The sequence below is a fragment of the Chaetodon trifascialis genome, chromosome 21 (assembly GCF_039877785.1).
Source record: "Chaetodon trifascialis isolate fChaTrf1 chromosome 21, fChaTrf1.hap1, whole genome shotgun sequence".
In the NCBI taxonomy this organism is placed as follows: domain Eukaryota; kingdom Metazoa; phylum Chordata; class Actinopteri; order Chaetodontiformes; family Chaetodontidae; genus Chaetodon; species Chaetodon trifascialis.
In genome coordinates this window covers 9,534,978-9,548,179 of record NC_092076.1, presented here as the reverse complement: position 1 = coordinate 9,548,179, position 13,202 = coordinate 9,534,978, and the positions used below count along the sequence as shown (strand labels likewise).

The 13,202-nt window shown below is 43.3% G+C and overlaps 1 protein-coding gene across 3 annotated transcripts in view; it reads left to right on the top strand.

Moving 5' to 3' along the window:
* The window catches only part of ccdc186 (coiled-coil domain-containing protein 186), a 23,246-nt gene extending 10,044 nt beyond the window's left edge, over positions 1-13,202 (top strand). For 2 of the 3 annotated variants that reach the window (XM_070991421.1, XM_070991420.1), the window contains exons 11-16: positions 1,342-1,597; positions 1,934-2,123; positions 3,812-3,892; positions 4,174-4,402; positions 8,746-8,965; positions 10,416-13,202. In XM_070991421.1, coding sequence (XP_070847522.1) covers positions 1,342-1,597; positions 1,934-2,123; positions 3,812-3,892; positions 4,174-4,402; positions 8,746-8,965; positions 10,416-10,499 — 1,060 coding nt within the window. In that variant the 3' untranslated portion in view covers positions 10,500-13,202. Of the gene's footprint in view, positions 1-1,341; positions 1,598-1,933; positions 2,124-3,811; positions 3,893-4,173; positions 6,693-8,745; positions 8,966-10,415 lie in introns of those variants that run through there. The other variant, XM_070991422.1, reaches the window with a different exon arrangement.

Here is a 13,202-nt window from a genome sequence, read left to right as displayed (position 1 = left end):
TGACCCTGCAGGAACAGTCGTGAATGTAGAAGCTCGGGCACGTACGGATGGATGAATTTCAGCATTGTGTGATGTCGACAGCTCTGAAATCAAAGCCCTAAAATGTTAAGAGAAGTGTGGGTCCAGAGTGTGACGAGCTGGGCCACCCATTAAGCTATAATAGCAGCTTTAGCCTCTTGTATTGTTGCTTGCTTCAGACTTAAAAGTGAGGTAATGTGTTATCAATGCAGGGCTTAACACTGAAGCAAACGTTAATACGTATGCTCAGTACACTGCAGTGTATTATGGTGGGCTCTTCTGATAACCCAGACCATTTTTGGAAAGGCCACAGGATTTGGAAGTAGTCAATCAAATGTAATAATTAGCTGCTCGGGTAAACAAAAAATACGTGTGTATTTGAAAATGATGTACTGCATTACACAGGGAGACATCTTAAGAGAGCTGCTTTAAATGGATTTTTAAAAACAGTCTGTGACCTGAACTCATGGGTAAAACTTTAGTAGGACAGATAGTGATACATTGGGGGCTTTAGACTGCTGGGAAAATCGAGATAAAATCATTAATATCACTAAAGTAATAAATGGAAGCATCATTATGTGACATGAGGACACCTTTGGGAGCATTCAGGTCTTGACATGCTAAATTCTCATCGCTGGAAGTGCTCAAACAAATCCAGCTGTGCACGGTGTCGGTTAACTTACAGGCCAGTTTCAGTTCTTGACTTGCCGACCTTGATCAACATTCAAACATAATTGGTTTTTACCTGAACTGTGCAGGTTGTAATTTAGCTCTTGTCCCTTTACAGTAAGTACCTTATCACAGGATTTAAAGATAGGCCAGGGACAGATATAGCACGCAGGGCAGGATGGGACTCGGGTCCCTCTGTGGGTGTGAGGCTCTGCCGGCCATGTGCAGATGACTTGATACAGAAACTTTTCCACTTATTGAAATGCTGCTTTCTGTGTGTGCCAGAGTGCCATAAGTAGGTGGCGCCAACCCAAATTGATTTTATGCAAAAGCCTCTACTTTTTTTTTTTTTCTTTTTCATGGCTGACATTTTGAGCAGCAGGAAGTTTTTCACCACTTGCACCAACGTTTTTAGTTGATTTGATGCCGCTAGATTGTAACCTTCACCTCAACGCATGATGTATGCCTCTTTTTGCCAGTTATTTAATTTATTAGGATCAAACATTTCAGCTAACCTAAAGCTTCAAATATGCATGAATGAGAATGCAAAAAATCTGCCTTATTTGAATTTAGATTACATGTAATTGAAATGCAAATGAACAGCTTAATGTAGGTCTTTATTAACACCTTGGAACTCATTATTTTGTCACGCAGTGATGAACAGGAGATCACGTCCCTTCGAGAGGAAGTTGACGGCCTGACCGGCCAGATGGCTGATTTCCAGCGTGATGTACAAGGCAGCAGGGAGCGAGAGGCTGAGCTGCTGGGCTTCACTGAGAAGCTGAGCAGCAAGAACGCTCAGCTCCAGTCAGAGAGCAATGCGCTACAGTCTCAGCTGGACCAGCTCACCGGCAGCTTCACGCAGCTCCAAGGGAGGCTGGAGGAGACCAGCAGGCAACTAGATGACAAGGTCTGGGGAGCTTTGATCACGCAGAGTGGTTTAGTGAGATGTAATGAAGTGATACATGATTAATCAGTGGATGAACACCATTCACTTAAATCCAGTAGGCACACCTTCCTGAAATCTTGCTGAGCTGTCTGACCTAAAACATACAGTGTCCTTGAATAGTGATATTTTCTGGCCTTGCATTCAGGAGAACAGCTTTGTGCTATGTTTTTTTTTTTTTTCAGGTTGCCAGACTGTGAATTTTTAACAAGCAGCCAGTCACAATACCTCACCACTCCGTCATGGCTGTTATTGCATTAATACTCAAATTTTTCTCCCCCGTCTCGGCTAATCCTGCAGTCACGGCAGCTGAAACAGGACGAGATGCTGAGGCAGCAGGAGGTGCAGGGCCTGCAGGAGGAGCGGGCAGCACTGCAGATGGAGGTGGCCCAACTAAAAACCAGAGTTGAAGAACTGAGGGATGAGCTGGTGACTCAGAAAAGGAAACAAGCTGCCAACATCAAGGACCTGACGAAGCAGCTTACACAAGGTTAACAAACAGCCACATGGTGTATTTCTGTATCTTAATGTAGCTACTGCATCACAGATGAGGAGGATTGTACTTTTTAAGAGCCATGGTAATGCCTATAACTTTTGTGCGGCTTTGTTTCTAATTATCTAACTAGCTAGAAAAACTCAACAAGCTTACTTCAGGAGAAATCAATACCTCGTCCATACCTCATTCATGTGTTGTCACATCACAGCACATCATGCGTGCACACATGGCACAGACAGAATAACTGATATTCACCATGAGGGAAGCTGGAAGACAACATAAAACCTACTGCTGTGAGAAACGAAGACGATGGTTACGCACTGCAACAGTCCAGCTTAGAGCAGAGTAGGAGAGACAACATCTCTCCATGCGCCAAGAAGCATGAGGAGATAAGAATAATGCTAACAAAACCGTCAATACAGAGTAAATCACAGAAAAACGAGAGACATGGCACAGATAGAAACGATGGAAAGTGGAGTGGAGTTAATAGATAATTATAATGTCACAATTAGAATTCTTCTCATTCCTCGAACAACTGCATTTCTAACATTTTTGACTGAAACGTCTTGTCTTCTGCATTGAGGATGGGATGGTGCATTCACTTACCTGAACTCCAGTTTCGTGTAATTGTCCTCAAACATGGTGCAAAACAGAAGATAACATACCCTGTCTCAGAATCACTGGAAATGGGATTTTATTGAAATTGCAAGATGAAAAGCGTCGTGTCATTTCCAGCCCTACAGCCGACTGTGATATTTTTAATATAGAATGGCTTGGCTGAGTCTCACACTGTCAATACCAAAGATTTACTGTCAGGTCTCACACTCCAGTTAAGAGGAAAAAGTACAGAGCGTTTAGAAACAAGGGAGATATGAGTGTGTAGATCAGTGCAGTAGAAGCTTATGTCCTGCTTATGCTCGGATTATACTTAACACAGTGCGCTGGCTTCCCCTACTCCAGCGCTATTATCTTTCATGCAGTGTGTGCAAGCTTTTCACTTTTAATTGCGTTGTGAGACGGAGAGGACATTTTTATTAGGAGAGCCTGTGATCATTCATCAGTGTTGCATTTACGCTTTCTGACAGTCCAGTACAGTACAGGCATTTTAAATCTTTGTTTATGCATGGAGGGTTTGCTTAGCACGCGCTCTTCTTCAAGCGCAAGCTGCATCACATTTATTGAGGTGGACACCTTCACAGAGGAAAAGTCAAGGAGTTCAGTCAAGCAGTGATGGCTTTGACATTCACCCTGCCTTATTGTGGGTTTCTGCCTCCAATCATTTGTTTCGAAATTTCATACGCAGTTCATTTTTGCACGGCTGAAGTCATGATTCCAGTCAGTTTTGTGTGTTACTTTGTTCACACATGGCCAGTGTTGAAATGATTGAACGAGGAATCGATTGGTTGATCAACTGAAAGTTAGTTGCCTGATTCTGAGAGTTATTTATAAAGTCTATTAAATGCAATGACAAGCAGGAAGTTGTCTTTATTGAATGAGTGAACTGATGATTTTGGGCATTTTGCCACCAAAGTGCTGTTTCAAATACACCATGCAGAAGGACCACGCAATTCAGTTAATACCTTCATGTAAAAGCCAGTAATTAGTAGTGACAGCAATAATGTGTCGATTACACAGATTTATTGGTTTAATTTCTTTGGATGACGCTTTTTCCTCATCTACAGCCCGTAAGAGACTGGAGCAGGTTGAGAATGGAGGCTGCGACCGGGATGCTAGCAGTATGGGCAGTCGCTCAAGTTCCTCAGGTACTACTCCTGGATTTGGTTAGTATTTTACACACAAAATGAGTAATATCAAAAAAGACTTGTGTTTTTCCAATACAGTTTTTTTTCCCCCTCTGGTAGCATAAATGTCCCTCCAGAAAAGGTAGTGGCAATTTCCAAAACTTGATGAAATCACAGTGAACAGGCTATATGAAGAGTATTTGTTTTCGCTTATGGAAAACAGTAGCTCACAGCTAGCAGATGCATGTCCAAAGTCGTATCAATAAGCAGTTTTCAAAGTTCATCTCCCCTCCACTCCCCAGGCTCTTTGAATGCACGCCACAGTGGGAGCAGTGGTGTTGAAGAGCGGTCACCAGAGAGCCAGTCCGGTCCTTCGGTGGTGGTCGTGGACAGCTTCCCAGAGGTCGACAAGGCCGTGCTTGTGGATCGCATCGTCCGTCTGCAAAAGGCTCTGGCTCGCAAGCAGGAGAAAATTGAGTTCATGGAGGATCACATCAAACAGCTGGTTGAGGAGATCCGCAAAAAGACCAAGTGAGTGGCATGGACCAAAGTACAGGGAGCAGAGAAAGAGAGATGAGAGAACAGTGCTGAAATATCGGGCCGTAGAATGCAGGGGTTTATTTTACCGGTGCAGTGGATGGTGGTATACTGCGCTCAAACAACACTGATGGACGGATAACGTTTGGAAATTGACAGCACTCCCAGTGGAAATGCTAGAAAACCTCTGATTCATTGTTTCAGCAACAGTTTCAATGTCACAGTGCGGTGATGCAGTAATGCAGCTTTGATAAAGGTTGTCATTTCTAATACATACAAAAGAACAAGCCCGAACCAGCAGCCACTAAACCAGACAAGAAGAGTCAGCGAAAGGTCAGCTTGCTCAACAAAGTACCAAATACATGCTGGTACCTAGCATTTAGTTAGTGCTGCAGGTAGATATAGTGAATCAGCACTTGACACACAGTTTCTTTGCGTTTAAACCAGACACACACAGTACCTCACTCTGTGCTTCAGCTGACCTTGACAAACAGTATATGCTTGCACAGACAGTTTATGGCCCGCTACCTCCTTCTGCATCTCTCTCTCTTTAGATCCTAACTCATGCACCACACTTCTTAATCGTGACGGACTTCACTCAGAAGCTATTTATAGTTGAGCCGACGCATCAGCATGGTTCCTTAATGATGTTCCATCCATATTCATGGTCATAACCTAAACAAATGAGACGGCGTGAAGGACACGGCGCTATCTTCATCACGTCGGCACTTTATGTATAGGTTAGGCCATGAGGTGTGTAAAATGGGATGATGGATTTGAGATTTAAGACCAGGACAGACATTTCTCAAATCACCCCCAAGCACCTCATTAAAGTTCTGCATCACGTCGGCTCTTGTTGCCAGATGATATGTTGGATGATTCCTCTTGGATCATCCCACTTCTCGTTTGTTTCTCAGCCGTACGCTTGGATTGAATGCATTAGCCTCAACCTACATTCAAGAGTTAAAATTGAGGGCGAATCCCACGGTTGCCGTGCTAAATTTAGCTCTGTAAAATCTCTGCTAAGCGGGGGGTGTTGCACTATCCAGAATGAGGATGTGAAAATGTCCTTTTTGCCTTTCTGTTCCCGTCCCTCCAGGACAGCCTGGTGAACACCGTCAGGCTAACTGTCAGCCTGAAGCAGGTGATGAATAAAGAGATATGGAAGCAGAAGCTTAGTGGGTCTCTGGCAAAGGACAGTTATTGGAAGAAAATCAATAGGCTAATATTTGATTTACATTCCAACATTCATGCAGCTCAACCGCATTTTCACATCTTTAAACTCATTCACCATTGTAGTATACCCATTATTTCCAAAGAACCATAAAGTTATGAAGTTGGAGGAGAACCCCTGGTTCAGGAAGTAAAAACTCCATGGTGCATTTTGGTAGGAAACATCCAATCACAGAGCTTAAAACTTAACTGAGAAAACCGATAATACAGATCTGCAGCTTCGTTCGTGATGGATCAGTTTCAGATGAATTTATCAACTACGGCACTGTGTTAAGTGTCAAGCTCATGTGCTATTACTAAGAAGTCAAAGACGGGTCATTGACTGCAGTGTTCATACAGTAGATGGGGTTTGTAGTAAATGATCTAAAACATGCAGAAATGACAGCATCATCCTGCAAAGGCAGTGATGCCTGTCCTTCAATACCCACACCTGGTTCGTATGAACATTACGTCCAAATGGTCCATTTGCGTGACTTGAATTTAAACGATGATGATACAAAGCAGGAGGAGGCCTTCTGTTCAGGAGATGTACATGGATGGCTGTTTTGAGAGCATCCCTTTTACTCTGTTAGGCGCGTAATCAACGGAAACTGCAAATCGGAGCAATGTAAGCTCTGTTGTAGGCTATTATGGATCCACGCCTGCTGAATGTATTCAGATATATTGGAATTGATCCATTCAAGGTTATCTGGGATTTCTGTCCCACCACCAGTCAGGCTCGGGGTGTCTTGATGCTTTTGATCATAGTTGAAGCCAGTGCCTGTGATGTCGGATGGGGGTATGTTTAGATTTCTTAAGATTTGATCCAAAGTGTTTAAATTTATCCAGCAGGTTGCAACAAAAAGCCTTCAACATGAAGCTGAGAATCGCCTTTTTGAATTCCTGGTCCCAGCCTGTGTAGTTCCAAGCGCGATTAAGATTAAACATGGCTTTGATAACTGAAAGGTTTTCAGACCACAGGCGTATCTGTCTTTCTCTGCATCTTCTCTTTCTGCCTTGCCACTTCTGGGCACCTTATTCAAGCGGTATAGTCCGAGACGACATATCCCAGAGTTGCCACCTTCGTTCCGTGCATGCTTGACTTGCAGCCCTCATTGCTCACACTCTCTCAGCTGGGAAAGAAAGGACATATTATTACTCACAGTTGCTTCCTCCTGACGTGTTGCCCACATCCCTTCCCCCCCGCCGACCTCTGCATGCCATTCATCACAACCATGTGGCCACATCCTTAATTTTTGTCACTTTTTTGTTTTTACTAAACACTGTCGTGATGGAACATGGGGTCCAAATATGGACCCTTGCAAGTCTAGTCAAAGGTAAGTCTTGTTTCATGTCTGTGCAAGCCCAGGTGTTGTGTGCGTGTGTGTGTGGATGGGGACGATTTATGATGGTGGCTTCTTTCCAGTGCTTGCATAGCTACTGTGTCATTTCATTTTTTTTTTTTTTTGCACCATAGACTTGCTTGCTTTGTTAGTTTGTGATGCACACTGCAACATGCAGATTTAGGTTGATGACGCATATAGATAGTTTGATGAAACACTTGAAATACCAAGATTTTATCCTCCCTCTTTCAGAGTGCACTTAGGTGCTTATATTTGGCAAATTTAACGTCTTCATTTCAAGTAAAAAGCCGATAAATGCTTCTCTTTTTTTATGGTTTGAGACTCAAGTGTCTCAGGCTGCTGCATGCTGGGTAGTATATGCAACACAATTAAGCTAACCACATTTAATGCATGATATATTCTGTAAACAGACCTCACCAGCATGTTTTAAACCTTTTTTAGATATCATTCACAACTTGGCACTTAATATGCAAAGAGAGTGCTTGAAAGCTGCTATTGTCAAGATTGGATCCATGAAGTTATTGACCCGATATAGACCATAAGAGTATGTATCGGTTCTATTGAAGGCCATCATAGAAAGGGGAGATCCTGAAGGATATAGAACTGTTTCCCATTTGTTTTTGTTTGTAGTATTTATGCTTTAGTGTGATAGCTGGATATTATTGATCAGTAGTAGTAGCAGTAGTAATAGTTGTAGTTGTCGTAGTAGAAAATGCAACATTGAGGTATGTTATGTACTTGAGAATCTTTCAGTTCTACAAATCAAGAGAAAGACACATTTTTAATGAGTGGAAATCTTACTGCAGAGTCTCACGAACAGTCAGGAACGTCCCTTTGCTCAGAGCTCACCCTGCAGCTACCCTCTCCACCTACATTTGAACTGAACAGTGCCACTATGGGGCTAAATGGTATATCTTAGTTCTTAAGATATACACCTTTAAAATATTGATTCCCGACCCCTCTCAGGAAATGCACAGGGAGTTGTTGACCTTTCCTGTAGGACCTTGCACAGCCCTCTCCACCTGCCCACACTCAAGCCTTAATTCCAACCCTCCACACGTTTCTTACCTTTGTTGCCTGCATCCTCACTCTAATGGCAGAAGACATGCTTCTTTATATCATTTTCCCTTCTCCGTGGTCGCACGAAGATAATAACGCAGGAGGAAGTAATGAACTCGAATCACAATGTCGGCCCGTTTTCCTCTAAATAGAAACTCACTTGCATGTCGGTGTTCCCTGAGCTGCGCTGGGAAAATTGGAAAATGGGAAGTTTAGAGTGAATTCTCTTCTCTCCCTCTCTCTGACACAAACGTAGCGTAACCTTGACACTGAATTGCTGTTGAGATGAAAATGGATTATGAACTTGAAGATTTATCTCACTTTCTCTCACTCACACACAGACACACACACATAGTTGATTAATTGAATCCTGGCAGCCCATTCGAACGCCTCTGTTTTCATTACCTTCCCTTCTCTGAATGGCACAAAAATAATCTTCCTAACTACGCCTGAATGTATCCAGCACACATGAGTTCAGTAAGCCATCCCACTGGAATTGCTATTCTGGAAACGTCCGCCTCTTTGGCTGCTGGAAACCGTTTTATTGCTCTGTAGGAGCTCTCCTTGCTCCCACCATTGAGTCTCCACTTTCTCAATTTTCTTTGTTCAACAGTCTCCAGCTGAGGCCACTCATCCCCCCCCCCCCCCGCCTCCTTTTGCAATGCACCGTTTGACTCCTCTCCTCCCCTTTCTTCCCTGCAGAATTATCCAGAGCTATGTGCTAAGAGAGGAGTCGGGGGCCCTCTCATCAGAGGCGTCAGATATTAATAAGGCCCACCTGAGCCGGCGGGGAGGCATCATGGCTTCACTGTACACCTCCCACCCTGCGGACAGCGGGCTAACCCTGGATCTGTCGCTGGAGATCAACAGGAAGCTGCAAGCTGTTTTGGAGGACACTCTGCTGAAGAACATTACCCTGAAGGTACGTCCCACACACAAAAAAGCTTATATACAGGTGTTGGTAAAATTAATGCTTAATTGACCCAAGTAGATAATTAATTGGCTGTGCCAGTGTCATGCTCCACCATCGCTTAAATGCTTGTCTGAGAAAGTAATTTGAATTCATTTCAGATACTCAGTCTTTACTCCATCAGGTCATCTATGAACTACCTCAGTTTTTAGAGATGTTTGAAACCTAGTTGACAGCCTGCAGTACTGATGCCATTACTGCTGCGCCCCACGCTAACTGAGACGCGTCCTCACTAGTTCATGGTCTGAAATAGTTGATTTTAACCTATATTCCCTCTATTCATCCTCATTCAGCCCTTGTCTGCATGTGACCTTATTCCAGCTTCTGCACCTGAGGGTCTTTTGATCGTTCAGTGCAATTAGGATTTCAGCTGAACTCATTTCCTCACGTGTTAGTGTTAAACGAATCAGTCCGTCCCACCTCTCGTCTTTCAGTTCAGAGCAGTCTCAAGAGGTGATTCGGCCAGATAAGATGTAGCGCCAGTAGTGACTAGTTTATTTTTACTAAGTATGCACATTTAAGCACGTTAAAAGCTAGCTAACCAGGTGTAGTGTGTTTGCATTTAGTGTTCCATTTGTCCCACATCGCTCTTGATTTGCTGACATTTACATATTTCATCACTGCGTGGGATCTTGTTTTGATTCATTGTTCATAAAAAAAAACAGCTTAATGTTTGTGCATTAATAAAAGGAAAATCAATTAGTGTTTTTGTATTTTGCTTACCAATTACTTGCTGATCCATTAGATTTCATTAGTCTCAATTGATGTCAGTTGGTGTGTTTACTGCAGGATGAATTAATATCTCACACTCATTTACCAAGATGTCTGTTTCCACAGTCAGTGTGCAATACATGCTTTAAGTGCTGCAATACAACAAAGTTTTAAAATCCACATCAAATACAATGGGCAAAAATATGGCCCAGGCTGATGCAACTTTAAGATAATAGAAGAAACTTAAATATCCACATAAACAAGGTGAAGTTTCAAAACGTTTCTCCATCCTGTCTGCACATATTGTTACGGCCTCTTTCATGTGTTTGCACTTGCGTGTTGGCACATTAGATGCTTTAATAGATTTCTATTTTGCAAACAAGCAGCTCGCTGTTGTCTTTATACTGTGTCAAAGACGTCCTACGTAAAAACCTAAACGAGACAATAAATAATAAGTAACGTGGGAGTGTTTTCTGGCAGCGACTGTTCTTTCTGTGGATGAAAGATGATTGGCAGTAAGCAGGAAGTAATAATATAAAAATGCTCAACATGAACATAATGAAATGACAATAAAACAAAACTCTGGGACGAAGCCAAACATTCGCTGTGATGGATAATCCAGCTTTTCTTCCTTCTATTATTGTTCTTGAATGTTGCATCAGAGGCTGAAAGACTTAACTCTCTCTAACAGGAGAATCTGCAGACGCTGGGGTCCGAGATCGAGCGGCTCATAAAACAGCAGAGGGACCCTGAGGACAGAGTGAGGAGGAAGTGACACGACCTCGTCGCAGGAAAGACCGAGAAGCAGTCGAGGAAGTTTGGAAGGAACAGCAAAATACACGCATACTCACTCATTCTCCCAACACATGAAGGAGCAAATTGAATGTTGAAAGTGCCAGTAGCACCTCAGGCTGCTTTTCGGAGGACCTCTTGAACTTTCTGTCCATTATGGGGGACATGTCTGAACTTACTTGAAATGTCATCATTCCATCCACGTTGCGCCACCTCCGTTTCCTCCTCGGGCACAGCAGACCTTCCTCTGGCTAGCGTCCGCCTCCCCTGAGCCTTGCCAAGATAAAATCTCTTCAGGCCAGTTGCGTGAAGCTTGAACCTCTGCCTTGGAAACGACACGACTGAAGATGCCATATTTGTGAATGTAGAGCAAATTATACCTGGGGAAATAATCAAAATGCGACTGATTTGCCAGTGAACTCCCATGAAAATGGCCTGTGTTCTGGTGCACAGCGACTCGCAGCTTTTTCCACCGTAACTGAGATGAGATGATGATCGCCCGGCATGCTGTCTCTACTCGTCCCCTCTCGTCTGCCAATAAGCCAAATGTATTTTTGACAGACTGCTTCTTCAGCTCGACAACGCGGCGCTCCATATGCAAAGCGAAAAGTGAAAATCAGCCCCGGCTTGTGGGAACTTGCATGCCACCTGCGCACTTTTCGTCATCCAGCGCTCTGCACAGCCAGCACTTACGACCGAGCTGGTGGAGCAAGGTGCCTCGCATCAGCAGACCCGCCCATCTGTGTGACACCGGTGCTAGACTTAAGGACGCAGACTGTGTCTCTGCAGTGTTTTCGTGCAGCATTGTGCCATCAGTGTCCTCATGTTAGAAAATGAAGAAAACCTGTGACAAATATAATGTGTTGAGATTGACATGTAGAGCTGGTCTTTAGCCATTTTGAATGTGATTTTTAATTTATTTTCATTTTTCTTGGCCTAAAATTGAACTTTTGTTTTAGTATGCCTGGTTTTCCTTTTTTGTTTTCTGTCATCGTGCTATTATGAAAGCTTTCTTTTAGAATTTTTGCTCTTTGCTCTTGATTTAAAAGAATGAGTACCTTGACCATTTTTGCCTTTCCTTCACTGTAGTCTCTTCATACGCTCCTGTCGCAGGAACTTTATCAGTAGCAGCCTCTCATTATCAGGCATGAGCATCTAGAAGTGGTTTGTTAGTATCACCGTCATCTTTCCTCCTCTCAAACTGCAGACATGCTAACAGCTTGTGGAAACTTTCTTTGCACCGTGTGCACAATACGATCAGGTGAGGAAAAAATTGTTAAGGTGTTCCTCTCACACTCCTCACTTTATTTCTCTTTGTAGTGTCCGTTGAAGTAAATCAAGTGTAGAGGAATCAGAGGGAGGACAGAAGGTCTTGTAGCTGTAGCTCAGGAAAGCCAGTGGAACCACAGAAATATATCCAGGGACAAAGTGCAATGCTGTTCCTTTCATTGAGTTTCTCTATTTGTTGTTCTGAATGTGTCGGTGCGCCAGTGAACTGTTTTATGTGTCTGTTTTTTATGCTTGTGTACGTGCAACAGGAGACTGCGGTGGTGTCTGAAGTTTTGGAAGTGTCCACATTGTGTGTTTGTGCGCACGTGCGTGGCCGAATGCGCGATTTCTTTTAACCCCTCGAGGCTTTTGTGTTTACACCTTGTGCACATGCTTCACCTGGCAGGTTACAGGCTTTTACCGGGAAGGTTGTTCCATAGGGTTCCACAGAGGGCAGACTCTGCATTTAGACCAGAGCCTGCCAGCCACACACGCACACACACAAAAAAATAAATAAATAAAACACAGGATGAAGGGTATAGAGCTGGAAACTAGTTTGATTCAACAGTACAGAAGGTTTTCTGGTCTTTATTTGATCTGATCATAGAAGCCTCCATCTTATTTTTCCCCTTCCAATCAGAAACGGGCTTTTGTGGGTCGCGAATGGTTACAGGCCGATCCCCTTCCCCTGCACCCCGAGGCTGCGGTTGAACTGGCCCACCACGTGAATAGAGATGAAAGTTTCCAGGATTGAGGTCATGGAGTCCTTTAAGCCTCCCTGTTGCTCCGGCGGGTGCTCGCTGTTTGATGTACCTCTACTTTTATTTCATCCAAACTGATTGCTCTGCGACGTGGGATCCGGGCGTAAACGTACAGACAGCAAACCTGGAGATTACATCTTGACTCTCCTCCACATTGAAACTCTGTAACCTTTTAAACTCCAAAAAGTTCAGCAAGCTTGAAATGTAGGTTTCTTCTTCCACGTTTTTCGCACATCTTAAACACTCGCATGGGATTTCCTGATTAATTCTTCGTAATTCTCCGAGGCACGCTAATACGCGTCACCTGTAAGCATCACGCTGATCCGAGATTTGAAACAGCCTTGAAACGAAGCCATGTTGCAGCATTGTGTGGAAAAAAAAAAAGAATCGAACCTCACGCTCGACTCTCTGGATCTGAGGACGTGCTGTGCAGTATGTGTGAGATGTTTGTCAGTTTTCTGTTTCCTTCCTGCTGTGCAATGATTCCCCCTGCTCTGTTTTGTGGAATATTCAAACTGTGATTATAATATACACGTGTAAATATGTCATAATGTAAAATTCTGATGAGATGTTTTTAAAAAATATACTGATTCTGGATGATGTTTGTATATATGGTGTTTCCAGGAAATAAAAGGAGATGAGTCTCTTGAATGTTC